Source organism: Esox lucius, chromosome 6 (genome assembly GCF_011004845.1).
Source record: "Esox lucius isolate fEsoLuc1 chromosome 6, fEsoLuc1.pri, whole genome shotgun sequence".
Classification (NCBI taxonomy): domain Eukaryota; kingdom Metazoa; phylum Chordata; class Actinopteri; order Esociformes; family Esocidae; genus Esox; species Esox lucius.
Window position 1 is genome coordinate 23,007,522 of NC_047574.1, and position 21,759 is coordinate 23,029,280.

At 37.9% G+C, this 21,759-nt stretch overlaps 1 protein-coding gene across 1 annotated transcript; it reads left to right on the top strand.

Moving 5' to 3' along the window:
• Window positions 1-7,248: 7,248 nt before the first annotated feature.
• On the top strand, window positions 7,249-16,474 carry si:ch211-125o16.4 (neuroblast differentiation-associated protein AHNAK). Its single transcript, XM_029120176.2, has 5 exons — window positions 7,249-7,337; window positions 9,915-9,971; window positions 10,364-10,460; window positions 10,594-10,763; window positions 10,904-16,474. Exons 2-5 carry the CDS (start codon window positions 9,969-9,971, stop codon window positions 16,001-16,003), a joined length of 5,370 nt encoding a protein of 1,789 aa, XP_028976009.2. The 5' UTR covers window positions 7,249-7,337; window positions 9,915-9,968; the 3' UTR covers window positions 16,004-16,474.
• Window positions 16,475-21,759: the final 5,285 nt, after the last annotated feature.

Consider the following 21,759-nt stretch of genomic DNA (forward strand, 5'->3'; position numbering starts at 1 on the left):
GTTTGTTTACATTTACTTTACAAACAGGTTTCATTTTGGATTTTGATGGCTATGGTATGGGTAGGACAGTTAAACCAAGTACTGAACGGTTAGTCCAGACTGGTTCATGGAGTGAAACCATACATTTTGTTCTGTACTTGTGCTCCTCTAAACCTGATTGAATTGGTCTTTAGTTAATTAATTGACTTTAGTATTCCAATGTAGGGTTAAAACTAAAATGAGGTGTTTAGGGAACCCTGAGATAGAGAGATACATGTTTTGATTCTTAAAATTTGAAACCCTTTGCTTTGATGACAGCTTTGCACACTTTTGGCGTTCGATGAACCAGCTTCATGAGGTAGTCTTCTGGACTGCTTTTCCAGCAATCTTGAAGAGGTTCCCACATATGCTGAGCAGACCATCTCATGGGGGTTGAGGTTGGGTGATTGTGGAGGCCTGGTCATCTGATGCAGAATTCCATCACTCTCATTGGTCACAGACCTAACACATCCTGGAGGTGTATTTTAGGTAATTGTCCGGATGAAAAACAAATTAGTCTCACTTAGCCCAAACAAAATGTGCTGCAGAATGCTATGGTAGACTTACTTGAGTGTGCCTAAATCACTGTGTGTCACCTGCAAAGATTTCCACCAGTCTAATGTCTATTTCTTGTGTTTCTTGGCCTGAGCAATTCTCTTCTTGTTGGTGTCCTTCAGTAGTGGTTTCTTTGCAGCAATTCAACCATGGAGGCCTGATTCATGCAGTCTCAACAGGTGATTATTGAGTTTGTTACTTCAACTCTGTGAAGTGTTTATTTGGGCTGCAATATGAGGTGCAGTTAATTGCTGATTTCAGAGGCTGACAAATCTAATGAACTACCTCTCCAGAAAAGGTAACTCTGGGCCTTCTTTTCCTGTGTCAGTCCTCATGAGAGCCAGTTTCATCATAGTGCTTAATGGTTTTTGTGACTGCGTGAAAAAAGTTCTTGAAATGTTCTGGACTGATTGGCTCAAATGCATTAAGAAGCAAAGATATTCTACAAATTAACACCTGTTAATTGAAATGCATTCCAGGTGATTACCTCATGAAGCTGGTTGAGAGAATGAGAATAAAAAAAATTTGCAAAGCTGAATAATTTTGAAGAATCTACAGTATGAAATGTAATTTGATCTGTTTTTGACACTTTTTTGGTTACTACGTGATTCCATGTGTCATTTCATATTTTTGATGTCTTCACAATAATTCTGCAATGTGGAAAATAGTAAAACTAATGAAATACCCTTGAATGAGTAGGTGTTTCCAAACTTTTGATTAATACTGTATTTATAACTATTTAGTTACAGAAAATGAATGTAGCAAGTATTGTAACTTTAAGATTGTTGAAGAATGAACAATGCATACTTTTGTGTATACTCAGTGGCCTACCCTCCTGGAATGTGTTATTGGAACCAGTGGCTCAATGTCTAACAACGAAATGCTCTCTCACATTCTCACTGTACTTTATAGTCACTGGAGAAGGAGTTTTTTTGTGTTTACTCTTACACAGGCATTATTTAAAGACATAGATACGCATCAGTCTTTTTTTTATGCCTGAAATTACATCTAAAACCTGTATATTTTATTTTATCTATTTTTCTACACAACCTACTCCATATAAAGACAAAAGTAAAGCAGACATTTGATTTTGAAATTGTTATTTTGGAAAGGGAGTGTGCAAGGTAAAACTAATATATGTAATTGAAACAATTTTAATATGACATTTTTAGCTAAGCGTGAGGTGTAAGGAAACTATAAAGAAACAACAATTTGCAGGATGTTACACTTCAATACAATAGCTTTTTGTTCTTATAAAAATTCCCTTAAAAGTGTTGTCTTTTGATTAAGACTACCTACTTAAAAAATATGGATTTCCACAAAATACAAATGTGTCATCTTCCAGGCAGGTTCATTACAATTCCAGTTGTTTTACAGTTCTTAATTATTGTAAGAACAAGCTGATATGCAATAATGTTATGTACCTAGACTGCCAATAATTCTGAAGTGCACTGTATACATTTTCTGATTATACTGTCAAAAACTGAATATCTAAAGGTTCATTTGTTCTCAAGTGCCATTTTAATAAAAATAAATGACACTCAGGTAAGTTTCACAAAAATACTAAGTTTTATTTGACAAGAAAGGTAACATTTTAAGATCAGTCCAAAAAAAAGGTGCAATGTCCTTTTAAGTCTGTTATCTATACAATTACTTCCATTTCATCAAACAGCTCTAAGCCATCTAATAATCTGATAGTACTGCATACACTAGCTATGTTAGTGAGAGAAGCATTCTTCGCATCCATGCCTGTAGACTTCTCTGGAGATGAGCACCTCTGTCCTTTTAAGGAGTTCCTCTACTTACCTGCTCAAGCACACAATCCGGAAGGGAAAAGAGGAATTCAAGAATGTCACCCCTCCATTTAGTTAGGATATATGACTGGCAAACAGCCAATACGTATCACATATTCATTTTAAAATGCTAATCTAAATTGGAGGAACTCACATTACAACCTTTTTTTCCTTGCCTCTTAATTTTTATTAATATGAAAAAACTATTAACTTTTTTGGCCTTGCCTATATGAAAGGTAAAAGGAATTATCTATTAGCACATGGACCATAATTGAAACTGTTGTTTTCCAGATGCCTATCTGATGAATTGGACATTCCTCAGCTTTGCCACAAAACAGAATAGCTAAAATCTCTGAGATGTCTGACGTGCTCGGGTCTCAAATTATCAAACAGACTATACAATGGGCAGCAACCTAAAATGTTTTTTAGGCCTTACTCATATTGGTTTATTTATATTTGGATGAGATACATACTGTACATACCTCTAGAATGAATAGAACTGACAAATAATTCACTTAAACTGGATTCTATCTGATTGGCGTAGTTCAAGTGAAAACTGAGGATGGGTAAAACAAATTGACACAATGTTTCTGGTTCAGGAAAACATAATTAATGTTGAATTACAATACAATCAAGACTGATAATCTCTTCCAATGATGGCATGTGTAATCTATGGATATGTTAGAAATGGTCACCTTTAAAACCCACATTAAAACGCGCACCTGACATTTATCACATTAAGTGTATATGGTATGTGCCACAATTGATTGGGGTTATGCAATATTGTGTTTTTGTTCTAACAAAACATTTGTTTTTCACATAAATAATTGATATTCCACAAATCGCTTATCAATTGCTATATCAAATCGCTTTAGTAGGGGGACAGCAATGTAACCCTCTGACATGGCACTCATCCTAGCTCCACGCTGCTCTCCCAGAGTGGTAGATATGGGTACATAGAGACATAATCCAACAATTGCTTTTGCAATTTATAAACTTAGGCAAATCTTAGATATATTTTGTTATTGCCCTTTAATGGTGCTTCACCTGGAAAGGAATGCAGTCTGACAGCATTCCCTCTCAGTATGTAATGACCAGAGACTGTATCAAGTGTTGCTTGGAAAAGAGAATGGAGTGATTTAAGAGGTGTATGATAGCAATAGCAAAGAAACAATAAAGATTTACCTATTATGTCAACATATACAATACAATATATTTACTACAATTTACTACAATACAATATATTGACAGGATTTTTTTCTCTCCTTGAATAAAATTTAATTACAATGAAAAACATTTTCTTTGTCATTGATCAGTGTGAAACACAATCCAAAAAGCTATCAATCGATCACTTTCAAATGAAACAAAGAAACCATGTTTAAATGGATTGTACCTTTGCTCATAATATTGTTTTGAATGTTTGTTGTGGGGCTGATGTCCATCAGAGCATTCCACCCAACGCATTCTACAGGAGATGATGAAGATTTGGTCTAAAGTAGTGATGGCTAAACGAGGCTTCATTAGCGTTATTTTAGCAGCAGGACATTATGCTGGCAGAGCTCAGATTTTCTTTATCACAATAAAAGCCATCATTGAAATGTATGAGGCCATATAGTTAACTATCTAGTCTGTAAAATAGAACTGACAAGAATATACAAACTCAAATCATTTGTAATCATTTTTAGCAAGTTAACAAAAGTAGATATTCTTGAATGAATATTCTAACTAATAACAACATTGCCATCTGTTCACGTAAATTAGAGAATAGGATGTTGATGGTAAAGTTTTATACTAAATATTAGCCTACAGTGTTAAGAAAACTGAACAGTAATTAGCCCCCGTTTAAAGTGATCGGACACTTTCTACTACTGATCATCAATATATCTCTATAATGTTAGTGACCATGGCAACACTGCAACCCAGTGACAGAGTTGCAATCTATGAATACAAAAGAGTTGACATGACCATTGTGTTAAACTCATTACAGATGATTGCCTTTGACTCCAGTTTGAAGTAATCGTACAAATGGAATACTGTAGCTCTGTAGTGTCTCTCATGAATCCTTCCTTTACTATGGGTTCCACTTAAGATAAAGTACATTGGCCATAACCATGTTGACAGTGTCTAACTTTTCACCTGTATATAAAAGCAAGACCCCATCCCATTAACATTCCTCAATAAAGAACAGCATAAGAAAAAACTTGGATGGAGCGGAATTGCACGTTATTAAATGAAAAATTTAGTTTTAAACTTAAAGTCGAGCATATGAGGAATTCTCTTGTGTAATGTAAGTGGTATGACAAAATCAGTTCTTGGGACATTTTGAACATAGTTTCTTTTTGCTGTAGTTGAATATAATGGTGCAGTGTTCGGGCCTGTGCAAACAAAACAAATCGTTTTGGGGTTTGTGGAGCTCATCACCTGACATAATTTCAGAGACTTTCATTAAAGACAAGTCTAGCTATGAGACTACAACAAGTTTAGACTTGAAGCTGATACATGAATAAAGAAGCAGTCCTTTTTTCTCCTTATGATTCCAGAATCCTCCCTTCAGGCAAAACCATTTGACTTGGTTGAAGACATGTGGGAACAAATTCACAACCTCCCTGTGCAAATTGTATTTATTATAATGAGAACTTTCAGTAATTTTACTGCATCGGATGTCTTTGTCCATTCTACTTGTGTAAAATCAGCTTTATTAGTGTTCATTCCCCAGCCTTCCTAATAATTTCACTTACATTACCCGTTGAAGGACAAAGCAAGGTATTAAATGTATCTCCAGTGATAGCATGAGTAATAGATGTATAATAATTAAATTACAGTGTATGAAGAGAAGGAGAGAATGAGTGACTTATATGCTTAAGAGTTGGGGAATTTATCAAATATGTACCTGATAATTCTGCTCTGATTACAGTTGATGATAAAAAGAAAAGCATGATAAGAAGACATTTCAACTTCTTTAAAACAGTAAATCTCAGTTGATGTGCTGACATTCCAAATACCTGCTCACAGCTTTCTGCCTGGAGGAAAGGGAGTACAGAAACTAGACTGTTTAGTGGATCTGGTAAATCAATCTGCATATCAAAGCTACCGGCCCACACCCTGGATGTGCTATTTGTACTGCTTTCTACCAACAGAACAGGGCTTTATATTATATCCAGTTATATTATGACAACTCACTTTCGTACCTGTGCATTTTTATAAGGAGACTGTCTTTTGATTAGTGGATTGAGGGTGAAATTGGGTGAAAGCATTATTCTAACGTAAACAAGTACTATGTCTTCCAGAAACAGGCGTATGTTACGCACTGAAGTCAATGTCAAATTTAATCCAAAATACAGTATATTACAGGGTCAACTTTTATGAAATGCAAACCAAATATACTTTGTGTTCCCTATTTTCATTAAAATATTCAGGAAATGCTGGATCGCCACTGTGTGTCTTTTCAATCTCTTGGCTGTACATTTGAATGCAAATTTTGTAACATGACTCAACAACAGCTTTCATCCTCAGATACAGTTTCATGTTGACTTGCCAGGCCCAATCAGGAAATAAAACCTTGAGTGCACTGCCCGGGGGGTTCTGCATCTATGACCTAAAGCCTCAATGAGGTATGATGTACTGTATTCATCTATGGTGTGGGCAGGGCATTGACTCAGAATGGTATGTCTGGTTTTGGATCAGCAGACACAGTAAACATTCTACTGAATTAACTCAGTTATTGTTACCAAGGCGAGACACTGACTGTCAGCACTGTGGCCTGCTATTCTCTGTTATGTCTCACCTGAGATAGCGTGTCAGTAAAATGCACTATGAGGCTACAGCATGGTTAGGATTAAGCTGTAGTTTATGGGTTGACGGGGGCAGAGAAGTAAAATGTCTGCCATGTCTCAACCGCGTACATAAATATACAGTGGGGGAGAATGTACATTCTGGGGCTGCCCGTGATCAAAGATGAAATGTCCTGTTTGTCTGGGGGTTCTTTTCTACTCTTACATTCTCTTATTTGGACCCCAAACCCACCACTGGGGTGTGTGGCCAAAGTGTTCATGTCTTCTGGTTTATGCAACGCTATGAACTGCTAAAAAGCTTTCTTACCCCACTGTGAATTCCAGGCATAAGAGACTTAAGCCATCACTTAGGGCATCCTCGTCATCCTGTTTTTCTTTGTTTTTTACTTTTTTCATACTATTGGAAGTAAAAATAGTAGTGGGCAGAGCAAATTTGCCAAGCACCTGCCTAGGTTGGAGGGGTAGATATTGGACATTGCTGCTTTGTCTCATCACTCGCATGCAGTATTTGTTGTTGTGTTTTGGCCATGATGAAGGGCCGAATTTGGCCTAGTGTTTCATTTTGCCAAGTAGGAGAATTTGCTTCCTTCTTTTGCACAGTGGTAATTTGCACAGGCCTTTTTCTTCCAGTTGCTTTTCAGGAGGCAAGGAGAGAAGTGACAAGGAAAATGAAATAGAAAAAAAGGCTTCAATTATTACCAGCATTACTCCGAGAGTCTTTGGATTCCTTTGATATCTCCAGCAGTGGACTGCCTGTCTGTGTATGTACGTGTGGGTTTGTTTGTGTGCACGTGTGTTTTGTGTGCATTTCCGAAAGAAAGAGCGAGTGAATTAGTACATTCAAACAGCATATTGATGGGAGTAGGTGCATGTTTTGCAATCATTGCTGGCCTCTGTTTCTTGTTTATCTTAATAAACCTGGTTCGGCCTGTTAAGGAGGAGTGAACTCTTGGCAGGTTTCGGCTGTCACCAGCCCTGTAAATGTTCCTGACTCCCTGTGGGTTCCAGGTACGGGGGTGTGTGTGGGGTGGCACTGGGGAGGCGTTCTAGGTGCTGCCTAACCTGTTCAGGTAATGGCCAGAGAAGGCATTTAACTTGCAGATCTCCTTCTATTGACAGAATTTCTGAGCTACAGAGGAGACAACATTGTCAGAGGACATATCTCTAGGAGCATTAAAAGGTGAGTCCTTACCATCCTATATCCAAATATAAACTCAGTAGAGGCTCAACATGGCCACTTTGGGCTGTTAATGTCATTAGAACAGAATGGATGACTAATGACAACCTGGCAGCATCAACACATCACATTGATCAAGAAAATGTTTCTCGTAATGACACATTTTCACGTGGATATTACAAACTTCTGAAATATTTTAAAACCTGGAATACACTAGAAGTTTGACATTTTCTGCACTGCAAATTTAGATCCTACATCTGTAAATAGAAAAATTGCTTTGACGTAGATATTTCTGAAGTAAATAATTTAACCTTTGTAACACAGCAACTAAATTTGAATGTTTCAGAGGATGGTTGATTTTACGTTATGCTTTTAGTGTGTATTTGTTTTTATTGGTTGATTGTTTCGTAAAAATTCACATTCAATTATTATCTGGTAGGGAATTTTAGTGGCATTATCTTAGCAAATCTTTGGTGTGTCACAAATGTGAAATTAGGGCAATTATTTCAACATTATTGGATGTAGGTTATGGATGGACATGGCAAACCTAAGTAATTAATGGTATTATTTAGCAACCCGGCAGCATCAACACATCACATTGATCAAGAAAATGTTTCTCGTAATGACACATTTTCACGTGGATATTACAAACTTCTGAAATATTTTAAAACCTGGAATACACTAGAAGTTTGACATTTTCTGCACTGCAAATTTAGATCCTACATCTGTAAATAGAAAAATTGCTTTGACGTAGATATTTCTGAAGTAAATAATTTAACCTTTGTAACACAGCAACTAAATTTGAATGTTTCAGAGGATGGTTGATTTTACGTTATGCTTTTAGTGTGTATTTGTTTTTATTGGTTGATTGTTTCGTAGAAATTCACATTCAATTATTATCTGGTAGTGAATTTTAGTGGCATTATCTTAGCAAATCTTTGGTGTGAAACAAATGTGAAATTAGGGCAATTATTTCAACATTAGTGGATGTAGGTTATGGATGGACATGGCAAACCTAAGTAATTAATGGTAATATTTAGCATATAGGTTATTATTGTTAAATGATTGCTAATAAGCTTTGGCACTTGGCATAACTCTTGCAAGGCATTTTAAATAAATTGCAATCCTCGTAACTTTAGACTAAGAGAAACATTTGTCAAGAACTGTCTTTCAGTAGACCTAGATAAAACATAGTCCTGGCCTGAATTTAGAAAAAAGCCAAATTCATTTTCACATCATTGTCTCATAGAATTTCCTTACATTGAAATGTGTTGCCTGCTTTTATATAAATTAGAAAACGGCAATTCCAAATCGTGCAATTCATGTGAGATGTCATCATTTTTGCTTGGCCCATTTCCTCTTTCTGTAATAGTATCACAATTTAGGTGAACACATTAACTGTCGTGGGTGTGGCAGTATGTGGTTGTGGTAGTTGGTATGATAGGCAAGCATCTCAACCAACTGGTTTGTGAAACATTCTTCTGAGCAACCTGGCAGTGGTCATGCCTGGGATTCCTGAGGCATGAGGCTGTGTGAGGGTTCCTGTCACCTGTTATGACAGCAAACAGTGCATTAAAGGCAGAGAACTTTGACAAAAACTTTGGCATAGTATGAAGATAAGCATTTTTAGCCATTTGGGGGCCTTTGGTCACTTGAGTGGCATTCCCAGGCTTTTAAACATGTGTGATGAATTGTTCATATAAAAAAGGCTTTTAACAAACATGATCTTATCTATGATCAAGCTGAGGTCATATATGAGCAGTTGGAGAAGCGGGGTCCCTTGCAAGAATAGGCTATGCCAACATACTGCACTACAAAACAGCAAATCAAATATTTATCTCACCTCCTGCCTTAATCTCACCTCCTGTCTTGCTGCATCACCTCCTGGTGATGCAAGACTAGCAAATATTCTTAAACATTTAAAAATGAGTGGAGGGATGCATTTAGTGTGTGGGTGTATGAGTGTTTACATGTTGTTCTACTATAGGGGGCACAAGTTTAGTAAAAAAATACATTGAAGAAAACTGAGAAAATAATTATTGTTAGATTTAGTGGTTGGGGATTAGATTTAGAGGTATGGTTAAGGGAAATTACTATTTTCAATAGGAATAAGGTCCCAAAAAGGGCATGTATGTCATGTGTTGTTTTGTTTCTTGTTTTGTATGGATGCACATACAGTAGGTGTAGTTGTTTTACCCACCAGGTTAGGAGAGGATGTGGTTTTCTTCTGCTAACCACAACTCCCCAACATGTTAAGTACAGAATACATATACGCATGCAGCTATTATAGCAAAGTAAGGCACGTTTGTCATCAGTAATTGTAGCAATGGCAATATTTGAACATGTTCACTGTACAAATGTATCCATGAATAGGCTTTGTTGGGATGCACAAAATAAAAACATTCCAATGTGCATTTTATTGACGAGTAAAAAAAACTTTGTAAGATTATTATTATCCTTTAAGGAAAGATTGCTAAATCAAAACAGAACCATCTGTTGTCCATTCATTGAGCCAAACAGTTAACCCTAATTGAGTGAAAAGGTGTGTCAACTTAAATGTGATTTTTGTTGTTTTTACAGATTACAGTGAGGACATATTTCATGATATGCTGCTGTAAATAAACTTTGTAAAAGATGGTGAGTAAAATGTAAAAGCTTATAACAATCCTTGAAATGTACAACACAGACATTTGTTTTAGATGGGATCGAAGTTGATGGGTCCTTTCCATAACCACGGAAAAGGGAATAAACAAAGTTAACAGCTAAACCATATATAGCAAAAGCTTCACGACTTTAGCTAAACGGTTTTACCAAAACATACATTTTGGTTTCCAAAAGAAACAAAAATATATGTTTATTTTAGCCCAGTAGTAAACAATACCATTGTAAGAAAGTGTATAGCCTTAAAATATATTTTAAACTGCAATTTTTAATGGCTGGTCAATTTGATACTATTCAATGTAAACTTTTTTATGTGGGTGAACTGTCCCGTTAATTTTAATTATTCAATTTGTTTGATACCTTACTAGAATGGGGAAAGTCCACAAAGACATCACCCAGGAGAAGGAGTTGTCATGAATGGAATTCCAGACCCTGGTCTCACAGACAAGAGTGACCTAAAAGAAGGTAAAATGTCAGATTTGTAACTTGTGAAGAATAATAGATCCTTATCAGTATAAGTTCTAAAAATAAATAAATAAATAAATATATATATATATAAATACAAAGCCTTTGTTGTATTTTTTTTCTATTCCTTTAGACAATGATATTGTTGCGGTCACCATAAATTTGAACCACCTCAGTAAAGATGAAAAAATGAAATTACTCAAAATCATTGAGCCTTATGATGACAACATGAGAGTTCTGAAAAAGCAGGATCTGACTAGCAGTGTGAGCTCATTGGAAAGAGGCCTCAAAGGTCCCGGAGATGTAAGTTTTAGACTCAAACCTACTTCATAATTTATTCCAGGAGTCATTGCACTATTCTGTATTTTAGATCAATAACTTAGTACTTGTTTGCCCACTTACTATCATAGCACTATATTTAATTCCTATTTTATTGTCTGCAGATTCTCAAGAATACTTACAGCAGAGTGCAGCAATCAGTTGAGCCACCAACGATTAAAGTTGATGGCCTCGGTGGACAATTAAATGCAGAAAGGGGGTTTAAGAGTAAAATCAATGGTCCCACTTTGAATGGGGAATTGCCCAATGTAACATTGGACACGCCTGGAACTGATGGAGGTGCAAAGTTCACAATGTCCACTGTGGGAATGTCTGGGCCTGTAATGAAAGGAGCAGATCTGGATGGCACTGTCAGGGTCCCTAAAGTCAGAATGTCAACCCCAAAGTTCAACTCTCCAGATGCCTCACTTGACTTGCAGAAACCAGAGGTTAAAACAGATGGATTAAATTCCAAGCCAACAAAATTCAAAAGGCCTCACTTAAATGGGCCAAAACCAGACTTGAAAGACTCAGATGTTGACATAGAAGCTCCTACAGGGAAATTCAAATGGAAAACTCTAACCAAGCCCAAATTTGGTTTATCTGAACCAAAAGTGAAGAAACCTGAAGTGGACATGGATGCTGAACTTTCTTCACCTGACATGAATCTCACCAATCCAAACATTGATGGAGAGATACGTTCACCAGATCTTGATCTGAGTTCAACAAAAGTTGAGGGTCTATCTCCAGATATGAAGGTGGAGGCTTCTTCGAGTAAATTCAAATGGCCTCATCAAAAGAAACATAAATTTGGTCTTCATGGCTCAAAAGTCAAATCGCCCAGTGTGGATGTTAAAGCCAGTCTAGAAACACCAGCTGTTGATCTTTCTGCCCCAAATAATGAGGGTGATATTGACACCCCAGATGTACAATTACAATTGCCCAAAGCAGACCTCAGCGGTCCTAATGTTGACATTAATCCTCCTCCCAGTGGAAAGGTTAAGTTGCCAAAACTCAAAAAGCATAAGTTTGGGCTCAATGGACCACAGATTAAATCTCAAAACATTGATGCTGATGCAGTTTTAAATGCACCTGATGTCAGCCTCTCTGTCCCTCAAGCTGAAGGAGGGCTTGATAAGCCTAATTTAGATATCAATTTGCCAAATGCAGGTATCAAAGGATCTAAAGTAGACCTGAATGCACCCAACGTGGATATTGATCCCCCTTCAGGAAAATTCAAATGGCTTACTTTGAAAAAGCCAAAGTCTGATCTTCCTGCACCTAAGCTTAAAGGCGCTGAAAACTTGAATTTCTCCACTCCAAACATTAATGGAGAAATTAATGCACCAGATGTTAATGTCAATTTACCCACAGCTGATTTAAAAGGTCCAGATGTAGATCTTCAGGCACCAGAAGTCGACATTAAGACACCCTCTGGAAAGCAACGGTTTCCAACTTTTAAAATGCCCACAATTAACTTTTCTGGAAATAAGGTTAAGGGACCAGGGCTTAATGTTGATGCCGGTCTGAAGACACCAAATTTGGACCTCTCTGCTCCCAATGTTGATGTGAATTTACCTGGAGCAGATCTTAAAGGCCCTGATCTTAACCTCTCAGCACAAACAATTGAGGCAGACATCCCTGTTCCAGATGTAGATCTTCAGGGACCAGAGGTTGACCTAAAGACACCATCTGCAAAGTCAAGATTTCCAACCTTAAAAATGCCAAAAATTAATTTGAGTGGAAATAAAATGAAGGGACCAGACCTCAATGTTGATGCTGATCTGAAGACACCAAATGTAGACCTTTCAACTCCAGGGGTTGATGTGAATTTACCGGAAGCAGATCTGAAAGGCCCTAATCTTAATCTGTCTTCACCAGCAATTGAGGCAGACATCCCTGTTCCAGATGTAGATCTTCAGGGACCAGAGGTTGACCTAAAGACACCCTCTGCAAAGTCAAGATTTCCAACCTTAAAAATGCCTAAAATTAACTTTTCTGGAAATAAAATGAAGGGACCAGACCTCAATGTTGATGCTGATCTGAAGACACCAAATGTGGACCTTTCATCTCCAGGGGTTGATATGAATTTACCGGAAGCAGATCTGAAAGGCCCTAATCTTAATCTGTCTTCACCAGCAATTGAGGCAGACATCCCTGTTCCAGATGTAGATCTTCAGGGACCAGAGGTTGACCTAAAGACACCCTCTGCAAAGTCAAGATTTCCAACCTTAAAAATGCCTAAAATTAACTTTTCTGGAAATAAAATGAAGGGACCAGACCTCAATGTTGATGCTGATCTGAAGACACCAAATGTGGACCTTTCATCTCCAGGGGTTGATATGAATTTATCAGGAGCAAATCTGAAAGGCTCTAATCTTAATCTGTCATCACCAGGAATTGAGGCAGACATCCCTGTTCCAGATGTAGATCTTCAGGGACCAGAGGTTGACCTAAAGACACCCTCTGCAAAGTCAAGATTTCCTACCTTAAAAATGCCTAAAATCAATTTGACTGGAAATAAAATGAAGGGACCAGACCTCAATGTTGATACTGATCTGAAGACACCAAATGTAGACCTTTCAACTCCAGGCGTTGATGTGAATTTACCGAAAGCAGATCTGAAAGGCCCTAATCTTAATCTGTCATCACCAGCAATTGACGCAGACATCCCTGTTCCAGATGTAGATCTTCAGGGACCAGAGGTTGACCTAAAGACACCCTCTACAAAGTCAAGATTTCCAACCTTAAAAATGCCTAAAATTAACTTTTCTGGGAATAAAATGAAGGGACCAGACCTCAATGTTGATGCTGATCTGAAGACACCAAATGTGGACCTTTCATCTCCAGGGGTTGATATGAATTTATCAGAACCAGATCTGAAAGGCCCTAATCTTAATCTGTCATCACCAGGAATTGAGGAAGACATCCCTGTTCCAGATGTAGATCTTCAGGGACCAGAGGTTGACCTAAAGACACCCTCTGCAAAGTCAAGATTTCCAACCTTAAAAATGCCTAAAATGAACTTTTCTGGAAATAAAATGAAGGGACCAGACCTCAATGTTGATGCTGATCTGAAGGCAACAAATGTGGACCTTTCATCTCCAGGGGTTGATATGAATTTATCGGAAGCAGATCTGAAAGGCTCTAATCTTAACCTCTTATCACCAGGAATTGAGTCAGACATCCCTGTTCTAGATGTAAATCTTCAAGGACCAGAGGTTGACCTAAAGACACCCTCAGCAAAGGCTAAATTTCCCACCTTAAAAATGCCCAAAATTAACTGGTCTGGAAATAAGGTGAAAGAACCTGACCTTAATATTGATGCTGAACTGAAAACACCAAATTTGGACCTCTCAGCTCCCGAAGTGAAAATTAATTTACCAGATACAAATCCTCAAGGCCCTAAACTTAACCTTGCAGCACCAGCTGTTGGAGACATTGCTGTTCCAGATGTCAATGTCAGTTTGCCTGATACTGACCAGAAAGTACCAGATGGAAAATTTAAGTTACCAAAATTTAAGTGGCCCAAAAAAAGAAACGCTAATCTTAAAAACCCAGCATTGAATGTTGATGTTAATTTACCTGAAGCTGATGCGAAAGTGCCAGGCCTGAACTTCAAGACAACAGATCTCAACTTTTCAGCACACGAAATTGAGGAAGATATCACTGTACCAGATTTAAGTATCAGCTTACCTAAAGCTGAACTCAAAGGAGCAGAAGTAGCTGTTCAAGCCCCAAAAGTTGACCTTGATGTTCAGACTAATTCATACAACTTGCCAAGAGTCAACCTTCCCCTACCATTAGGTATAACAGGGCCAAAAGTTAAAGGAGCAAACTTTGATGCTAATCCAGAGGCCCCTGAGTTAAATATTTCAGTTACGGATGTGGATGTCAATTTGCCAAAAGCTAACCTTCATGCTCCTATAGTAGAGCAATTTAATTTAACAGGGCCAAACATTAAAGGACCAAACCTTGATGCTGATCCAAAAGCCCCGGATTTGGATTATACTGTTTCTGATCTGGATCTCAAATTGTTAAAAGCTGACCTCCAAAGCCCTGTAGCAGAACTGAAAAAAATACACCTTTCTTCCCCGAAAATCCAGGGAACCATAACTGCACCAGATCTGAGTAACAGTTTGCCTAAAACTGACATCAGAGGTCCAGAAGTAAACCTGAAAACATCTGAGCTCAACCTTTCTACCAAAGAACTTGAGGGTGAAATGAATGTGCCAGAGATAGATATCAGTGTTCCCAAAAAACCTTACGCAGATGTACAATCACCAGAGGTAGAAATTATGGCCCCTTCAAGGACATTCAAGCTGCCTCATTTTAAGCTTCCCAGAAGTCCAAAGATAGAGGGATCCGAACATGATGTTGATGTCACTGACATAAATGTTTCAGCTTCTAGAGTTGACACTCAACTTGAAATCACAAATGTAGATTTTGTTGCAGCTCAACCAGACCACAATCTAACGGCTCCTGATGTTAGAAGTTCTATTCGTTTTTCAGATGTAAATCAACATTTACCAACAAATGTTCCATCAGAATTAAATGGTGTTGTTCAAAATCTCTCTACTCCAGAAAGTACAGGTAGTATCCCAGATATGAAAGGCCCCAAAGTCATTAATTCACCTGAACAGAGTCTATCTGTTCCAGACATTAAGGCCAGTGCTGACATGCAAGATGTCGATGTCAACTTATCTGACATAGATGTTGAGAAAGAGGGAGACACTAGCAACAGTATGTTAAACAGGCCAAGCTTTAGTTCCTCTGGCTCAAATGGTAAAGATTCTGATGTGGTTGATGGGGAAGAGCAGAGTGAGGAAGAAACAGAGAGTGATAAGATCGATGTACCAATGTTTACCTTTCATAGACTGCCACAGAACAAGATTGAGAGAGCCCTCCAAGAGGCTGCCAAATGTCCGCATGTGACTGAAGGAGCTATTAACATCATGGAGCGGTTGAAGATATTCCAATCTAAAATACCAACAGCCAATGTCTTACCAGAAGTGAAAGGTGAGCTCAGTACCCCTGGTCTTGATGTCTGTTCCATCTCGGATGCAGACAGTTCCACTAAGACAAAAAGAGGGACTAAACCCGAATCTGGTGTAGGCCTGGAATACCCTGTGATAGACACATCTGAGGAAAATGATAGCTTATCAGTAAGGCTCTCCAATATGCTTGGGTTGAATATCAAACAGCTTGATGCAGATTATTGCTAGTTTCCAACCATGCAGTTATTAAACTCTAAATAAACCAACACAAATGCTAATAATTTGTAAATATATCAATCTAAAGCACCATTCCATTTGTACATGGCTCAATGCCAGGATGAGGTTGTTATTCATGTAATTATTTTTTATATAGGTTTGTCATGGTAATTTGTTAATATTGATCCTTATGTCGCATGTATATTTAAACAACTGACTGCAAAATGAAGGAAAATGTGCTCTTAGCTCTATGTGTACTCAAACATATTTAAATAATACATATGGTAATGTATTCCAATGTTCAATTTAATTTTCACAAATGTTTCAGCATTGTATCCATGATAATTTGTATCCATAATAAATGTTCACCCATAGGTATGCAATCTGTACGGAACATGTTGTCTTGAAATTTTCAAGCTAAAGCAATTTTTTAACAGTGAAATGTAATAAAACTTTTTCAATAAAATACTGTATCAACATGTCCATTATGACCCTTTATCATTTATTGATGATTAAATTTCAATTTATAACTGTCATCAATAATGTTTTTCTTTGGGGGAGACCGAGAACAGTTTTCAGTAATTACTGTATATTTCAGCACCAGTATATCTAACAATACAATGTTCAGTATTAGGAGAAAACCTTGGGTTGATAGCAAGATTGGTTGTCACACAATAATTAATGTTTGTGACAGTGTTTGCCATTGGTTTTTGTTAATTAAATGGTTACATTAATTGAATACATTTTCTACATTTTAGAGTAAGTGTGTGCGTGTGCACAAAAAAAAAAATCTACTTTCTTGTTCGTCTTTTCAACATAAAACATTAAATACTCATCAAATCTTAAAGAATTACTCAAAGTACTTCTCAAATACTCAAAATCAATCCTCAAATAATACAGTGAGTGATTTAAGAAATAATAACAATATTTGTACTTACATTTACCCATGAAAAAAGCAAATATTGCACTCACCTCAATGCTTTAACATAATTACAAGAGACTTCAAAAGTTTACACTCCCTTCAAATTGGAAACTTTGTTGATTTAAAGGCTGAAATCAAGAAAAATCATGTCAGAAATGTTTCATCTTTAATAAGATCCTGTAATCAACGATATATAACTCCGGAAAAAATTAAGAGACCACTGCACCTTCATTTTTCCTTTCCAAAGATCGTCACTCAAAACCTTCCTTTATGACTTTTTTGGAAAGGAAAGATAAAGGTGCAGTGGTCTCTTAACAAAGTTCCCAATTTCCTTAATTTTTTCTGGAGCTGTATACATGTAAAACAAATAATGCTTTAGTATAATGGGTGTTTTAACAGTGTTCAGATTTAATCACATTTCATATAAATTTACCAAGGAAATTCGCCATCACCTGCCATTAATTGAAGTTATTTTGATTAGCCCCAGTCCTGTAGGAGTTAATACAGCTCTGGAAAAAATTAAGAGACCACTGCATCTTTTTCTTTCATTTCCAAAAATTTCAAAAAGGGAGGTTTTGAGTGAGGAATAGAAAGGTTAAAATTAAGAGACCACTGCAAATTGAACGCTTCTTTTCCTCACTCAAAACTTTCATTTTCAACTTTTTTGGAAAGGAAAGATAAAGGTGCAGGGCTCTCGTAATTTAAAATTCGGAGCTGTACATATATCATAGAACACTGTAGTAGTAGAAGCAAAATTGTGGTGCAAATGCATTGTTTTCAGACCTTAAATAGTGCAAAGAAAACCAATTCATATTCACAATTTTCAAAAAAACAAAATACTAATGTTTTAACATAGGAAGAGTTCAGAAATCAATATTTGGTGGAATAATCCAGATTTTTTATCACAGCTTTCATGCGACTTGGCATGCTCTCCACCAGTCTGTCACATTGCTGTTGGGTGACTTTATGCCACACCTGGCACAAAAATTCAAGTAGCTCTGCTTTGTTTGATGGTGTGACTATCGATCTTCCTCTTGATCAAATTGGTCTCCAATGGGTTTCAGGTCTGGAGATTGGGCTGGCAATGACAGGGTCTTGATCTGGTGGTCCTCCATCCACACATTGTTGACTTGGCTGTGTGGCATGGAGCATTGTCCTGCCTCTCCAGGTCTCCATCTAACCTTTAGACAACCAGGTGTTGGGCAATGCTGAAAATTTGACTCGTTAGATAAGATCACCTTACTCCATTCCTCTACAGTCCAATCCTTATGGTCTTTTGCAAACTTCAGCCTGGCTCTTCTTTGCTTCTCATAGTTGAATAGCTTTTTTCTAGCTTTGCATGACTTCAACCCTGCCCCTAGGAGCCTGTTTTGAACTGTCCTTGCCTTGCGCTTCACCCCAGCTGCTCTTTGACATTCTTTTTGCAGGTCACTTGATGTTATTCTACAGTTGTTGAATGACATTCAAATGAGTTGACGGTCATCTCGGTCAGTGGGCAGTCGTTTTTGCCCTCTGTCAGTCTGTATTTTTGTTGTCCCCAATGTCTGTTGCTTGACCTTGTTCTTATGAACCGCCATCTTTGAAATTTTCAGGATGGAAGCAACCTGACGCTCACTGTATCCCTCTGCCAGTAAAGCTAGAATTGAACCCTTCTTTTCTTCACTCAAAGCTTTTTTCAAATCGTTTGTCATGCTGAATAGTAATTTTTTAATTCTAATTACCTTTTAGGTACTACTTGCACTGTTTTTGCCATCCAGCTGGTCATATTACAAGAGGATAGTAATGAACGCAGCAGTGATTTCAACACTTTTCCTTGTTAAATTAGATTTGGTTCAGGTAATCACCTAATCAGTACCTCATTAAGTAAAATGAGTTGTGCCTGTGATGGAATTTAACAGACACACTGGAATGGAATGGCTGCCATACATGTAGAGATGCTGATGTAAGAAAAATTAGGAGTGGTCCCTTAATTTTTTCCAGAACTGTATACCTACCTACCTACCTACATACATATATATACACATACATATACATAGGGCTGTCAAATGATTAAAATGTTTAATCAAATTAATCAGAATTTTCAGTGGATTAATCAGGATGAATCACTATTTGCAAGTACACCTGAATCCTAACAATTTTTTCTTTCTGAAATGCATACCAAAAGATAAATAACAGGACACAGATACATAATTTTCATATTATGACTGTTTATTAACAGAGCCAAATAATGGTGGTTTAAATCAAGCTGAAACATACTACACCATAATATTTGTCTTTGTAATGTCCCATCGCTTCCTCTTTGGCATTCCTCTTAACCAGGATGTACAATTTACAGTATTCAATTGTGGCCTACCACATTTTTGCACAATTTGAGTCATCTGTTGCGTTTTTATGTGGAAAAAAACATTTTCAATAAAACTTTTAAATCAAACCAAAGAACAATCTTTACCTTTTCCTCCATTCTTTAATCCAGTTGCTCAAAAATCCAGTTGCTAACTACTATAACATGTTGCACTGAAACTGGTCTTTTTGTTTGAACATCACCTTTCAAATCTACTGAGCTTCCTCATCTTTCAGCCAGTTGCTGAGGCAAACTAACTTGTTCACATTTTCTGAAAGTAAAGTTGACCTTTACAATCCTCCGCAAAATGACGCTCCTCAGTTTTTAATATAGTCAGCGCAAAAGACTTCAGTTCCCACGTGTCACTGATGAAATGTGCAGTTACTCCGAGGTAATTGTTGTTACTCACTGATGTCCAATGGTCTCCTGTCAGGGCGATATGATTTACTTGAGCCAAGACCTCTTTCCTTTTTTCTTTTTCGTTTTCATAGAGTTCGTGGATTTTCGTCATAACTGTGGCTCTTGGCTTATAGGATGAGTCTTGAGACGCCACTTGCAAAACATCAAGGAGACCTGAGTCTTCTACAATGCTAATGGGTCTACAATCCTTTGCAATCCATTTTGCTATTGTGTTGGTCAAATTATCTGAGGTTGATTTTGTTAATGGCCTGCGAACATTCAGCGTGGTCTGGCGCAAACGACTTGCTGAACCTGACGGCCCAGCAAACATGTTTGGCGTTGACATGGTACCTCAAGCTTGAACAGCTCCGGTGAAATTGAAATTCCTTGTTACAAATCTTGCAAATAACCTTGTACTTGTTAACTGTACCATCATCATTCTTTTTATATTTGAATCCGTCAATAGGCCCACTTAGCTCACCTTGCTCCAACTCGCCTCTAGCTCCCAACTGTAAAGAGGCACTTTCCTGACCTGAATAATTTGTCACACTGCGCATGCGTTAAAAATTGACGTAATTAACGACAAACAACTAATTAACGTCGTTAACGCGCTATTTTTGACAGCCCTAACACACACACACACACACACACACACACACACACACACACACACACATATATATAACGTCATGCAATTTTATTGTAATTAATTTGTATATACACAGTGGGGAGAACAAGTATAAATACACTGCCGTTTTCCCACTTAGAAAGCATGTAGAAGTCTGTAATTTTTATCATAGGTACTCTTCAACTCTGAGTACCTATGATAATCACATTGTATAATTTTTAAATAATTAATTAGCATTTTATTGCATGACATTAGTATTTGATCACCTACCAACCAGTAAGAATTCCGGCTCTCACAGACCTGTTAGTTTTTCTTTAAGAAGCCCTCCTGTTCTCCACTCATTACCTGTATTAACTGCACCTGTTTGAACTCGTTACCTGTATAAAAGACACCTATCCACACACTCAATCAAACAGACTCCAACCTCTCCACAATGGCCAAGATCAGAGAGCTGTGTAAGGACATCAGGGATAAAATTGTAGACCTGCACAAGGCTGGGATGGGCTACAGGCAAGCAGCTTGCTGAGAAGGCAACAACTGTTGGTGCAATTATTAAAAAAAGTTCAAGATGACGGTCAATCTCCCTCGGTCTGGGGCTCCATGCAAGATCTCACCTCGTGGGGCATCAATGATCATGAGGAAGGTGAGGGATCAGCCCAGAACTACACGGCAGGATGTGGTCAATGACCTGAAGAGAGCTGGGACCACAGTCTCAAAGAAAACCATTCGTAACACACTACGCCGTCATGGATTAAAATCCTGCAGCACACACAAGGTCCCCCTGCTCAAGCCAGTGCATGTCCAGGCCCATCTGAAGTTTGCCAATGACCATCTGGATGATCCAGGTGAGGATTGGGAGAAGGTCATGTGGTCTGATGAGACAAAAATAGAGCTTCTTGGTCTAAACTCCACTCGCCGTGTTTGGAGGAAGAAGAAGGATGAGTACAACCCCAAGAACACCATCCCAACCATGAAGCATTGAGGTGGAAACATCATTCTTTGGGGACAGGATGACTGCACTCTATTGAGGGGAGGATGGATGGGGCCATGTATCGCAAGATCTTGGCCAACAACCTCCTTCCCTCAGTAAGAGCATTGAAGATGGGTCGTGGCTGGGTCTTCCAGCATGACAACGACCCGAAACACACAGCCAGGGCAACTAAGGAGTGGCTCCGTAAGAAGCATCTCAAGGTCCTGGAGTGGCCTAGCTAGTCTCCAGACCTGAACCAAATAGAAAATCTTTGGATGGAGCTGAAAGTCCGTATTGCCCAGCGACAGCCCCGAAACCTGAAGGATCTGGAGCAGGTCTGTATGGAGGAGTGGGCCAAAATCCCTGCTGCAGTGTGTGCAAACCTGGTCAAGAACTACAGGAAACCTATGATCTCTGTAATTGCAAACAAAGGTTTCTGTACCAAATATTAAGTTCTGCTTTTCTGATGTATCAAATACTTAAGTCAAGCAATTAAATGAATTACTTA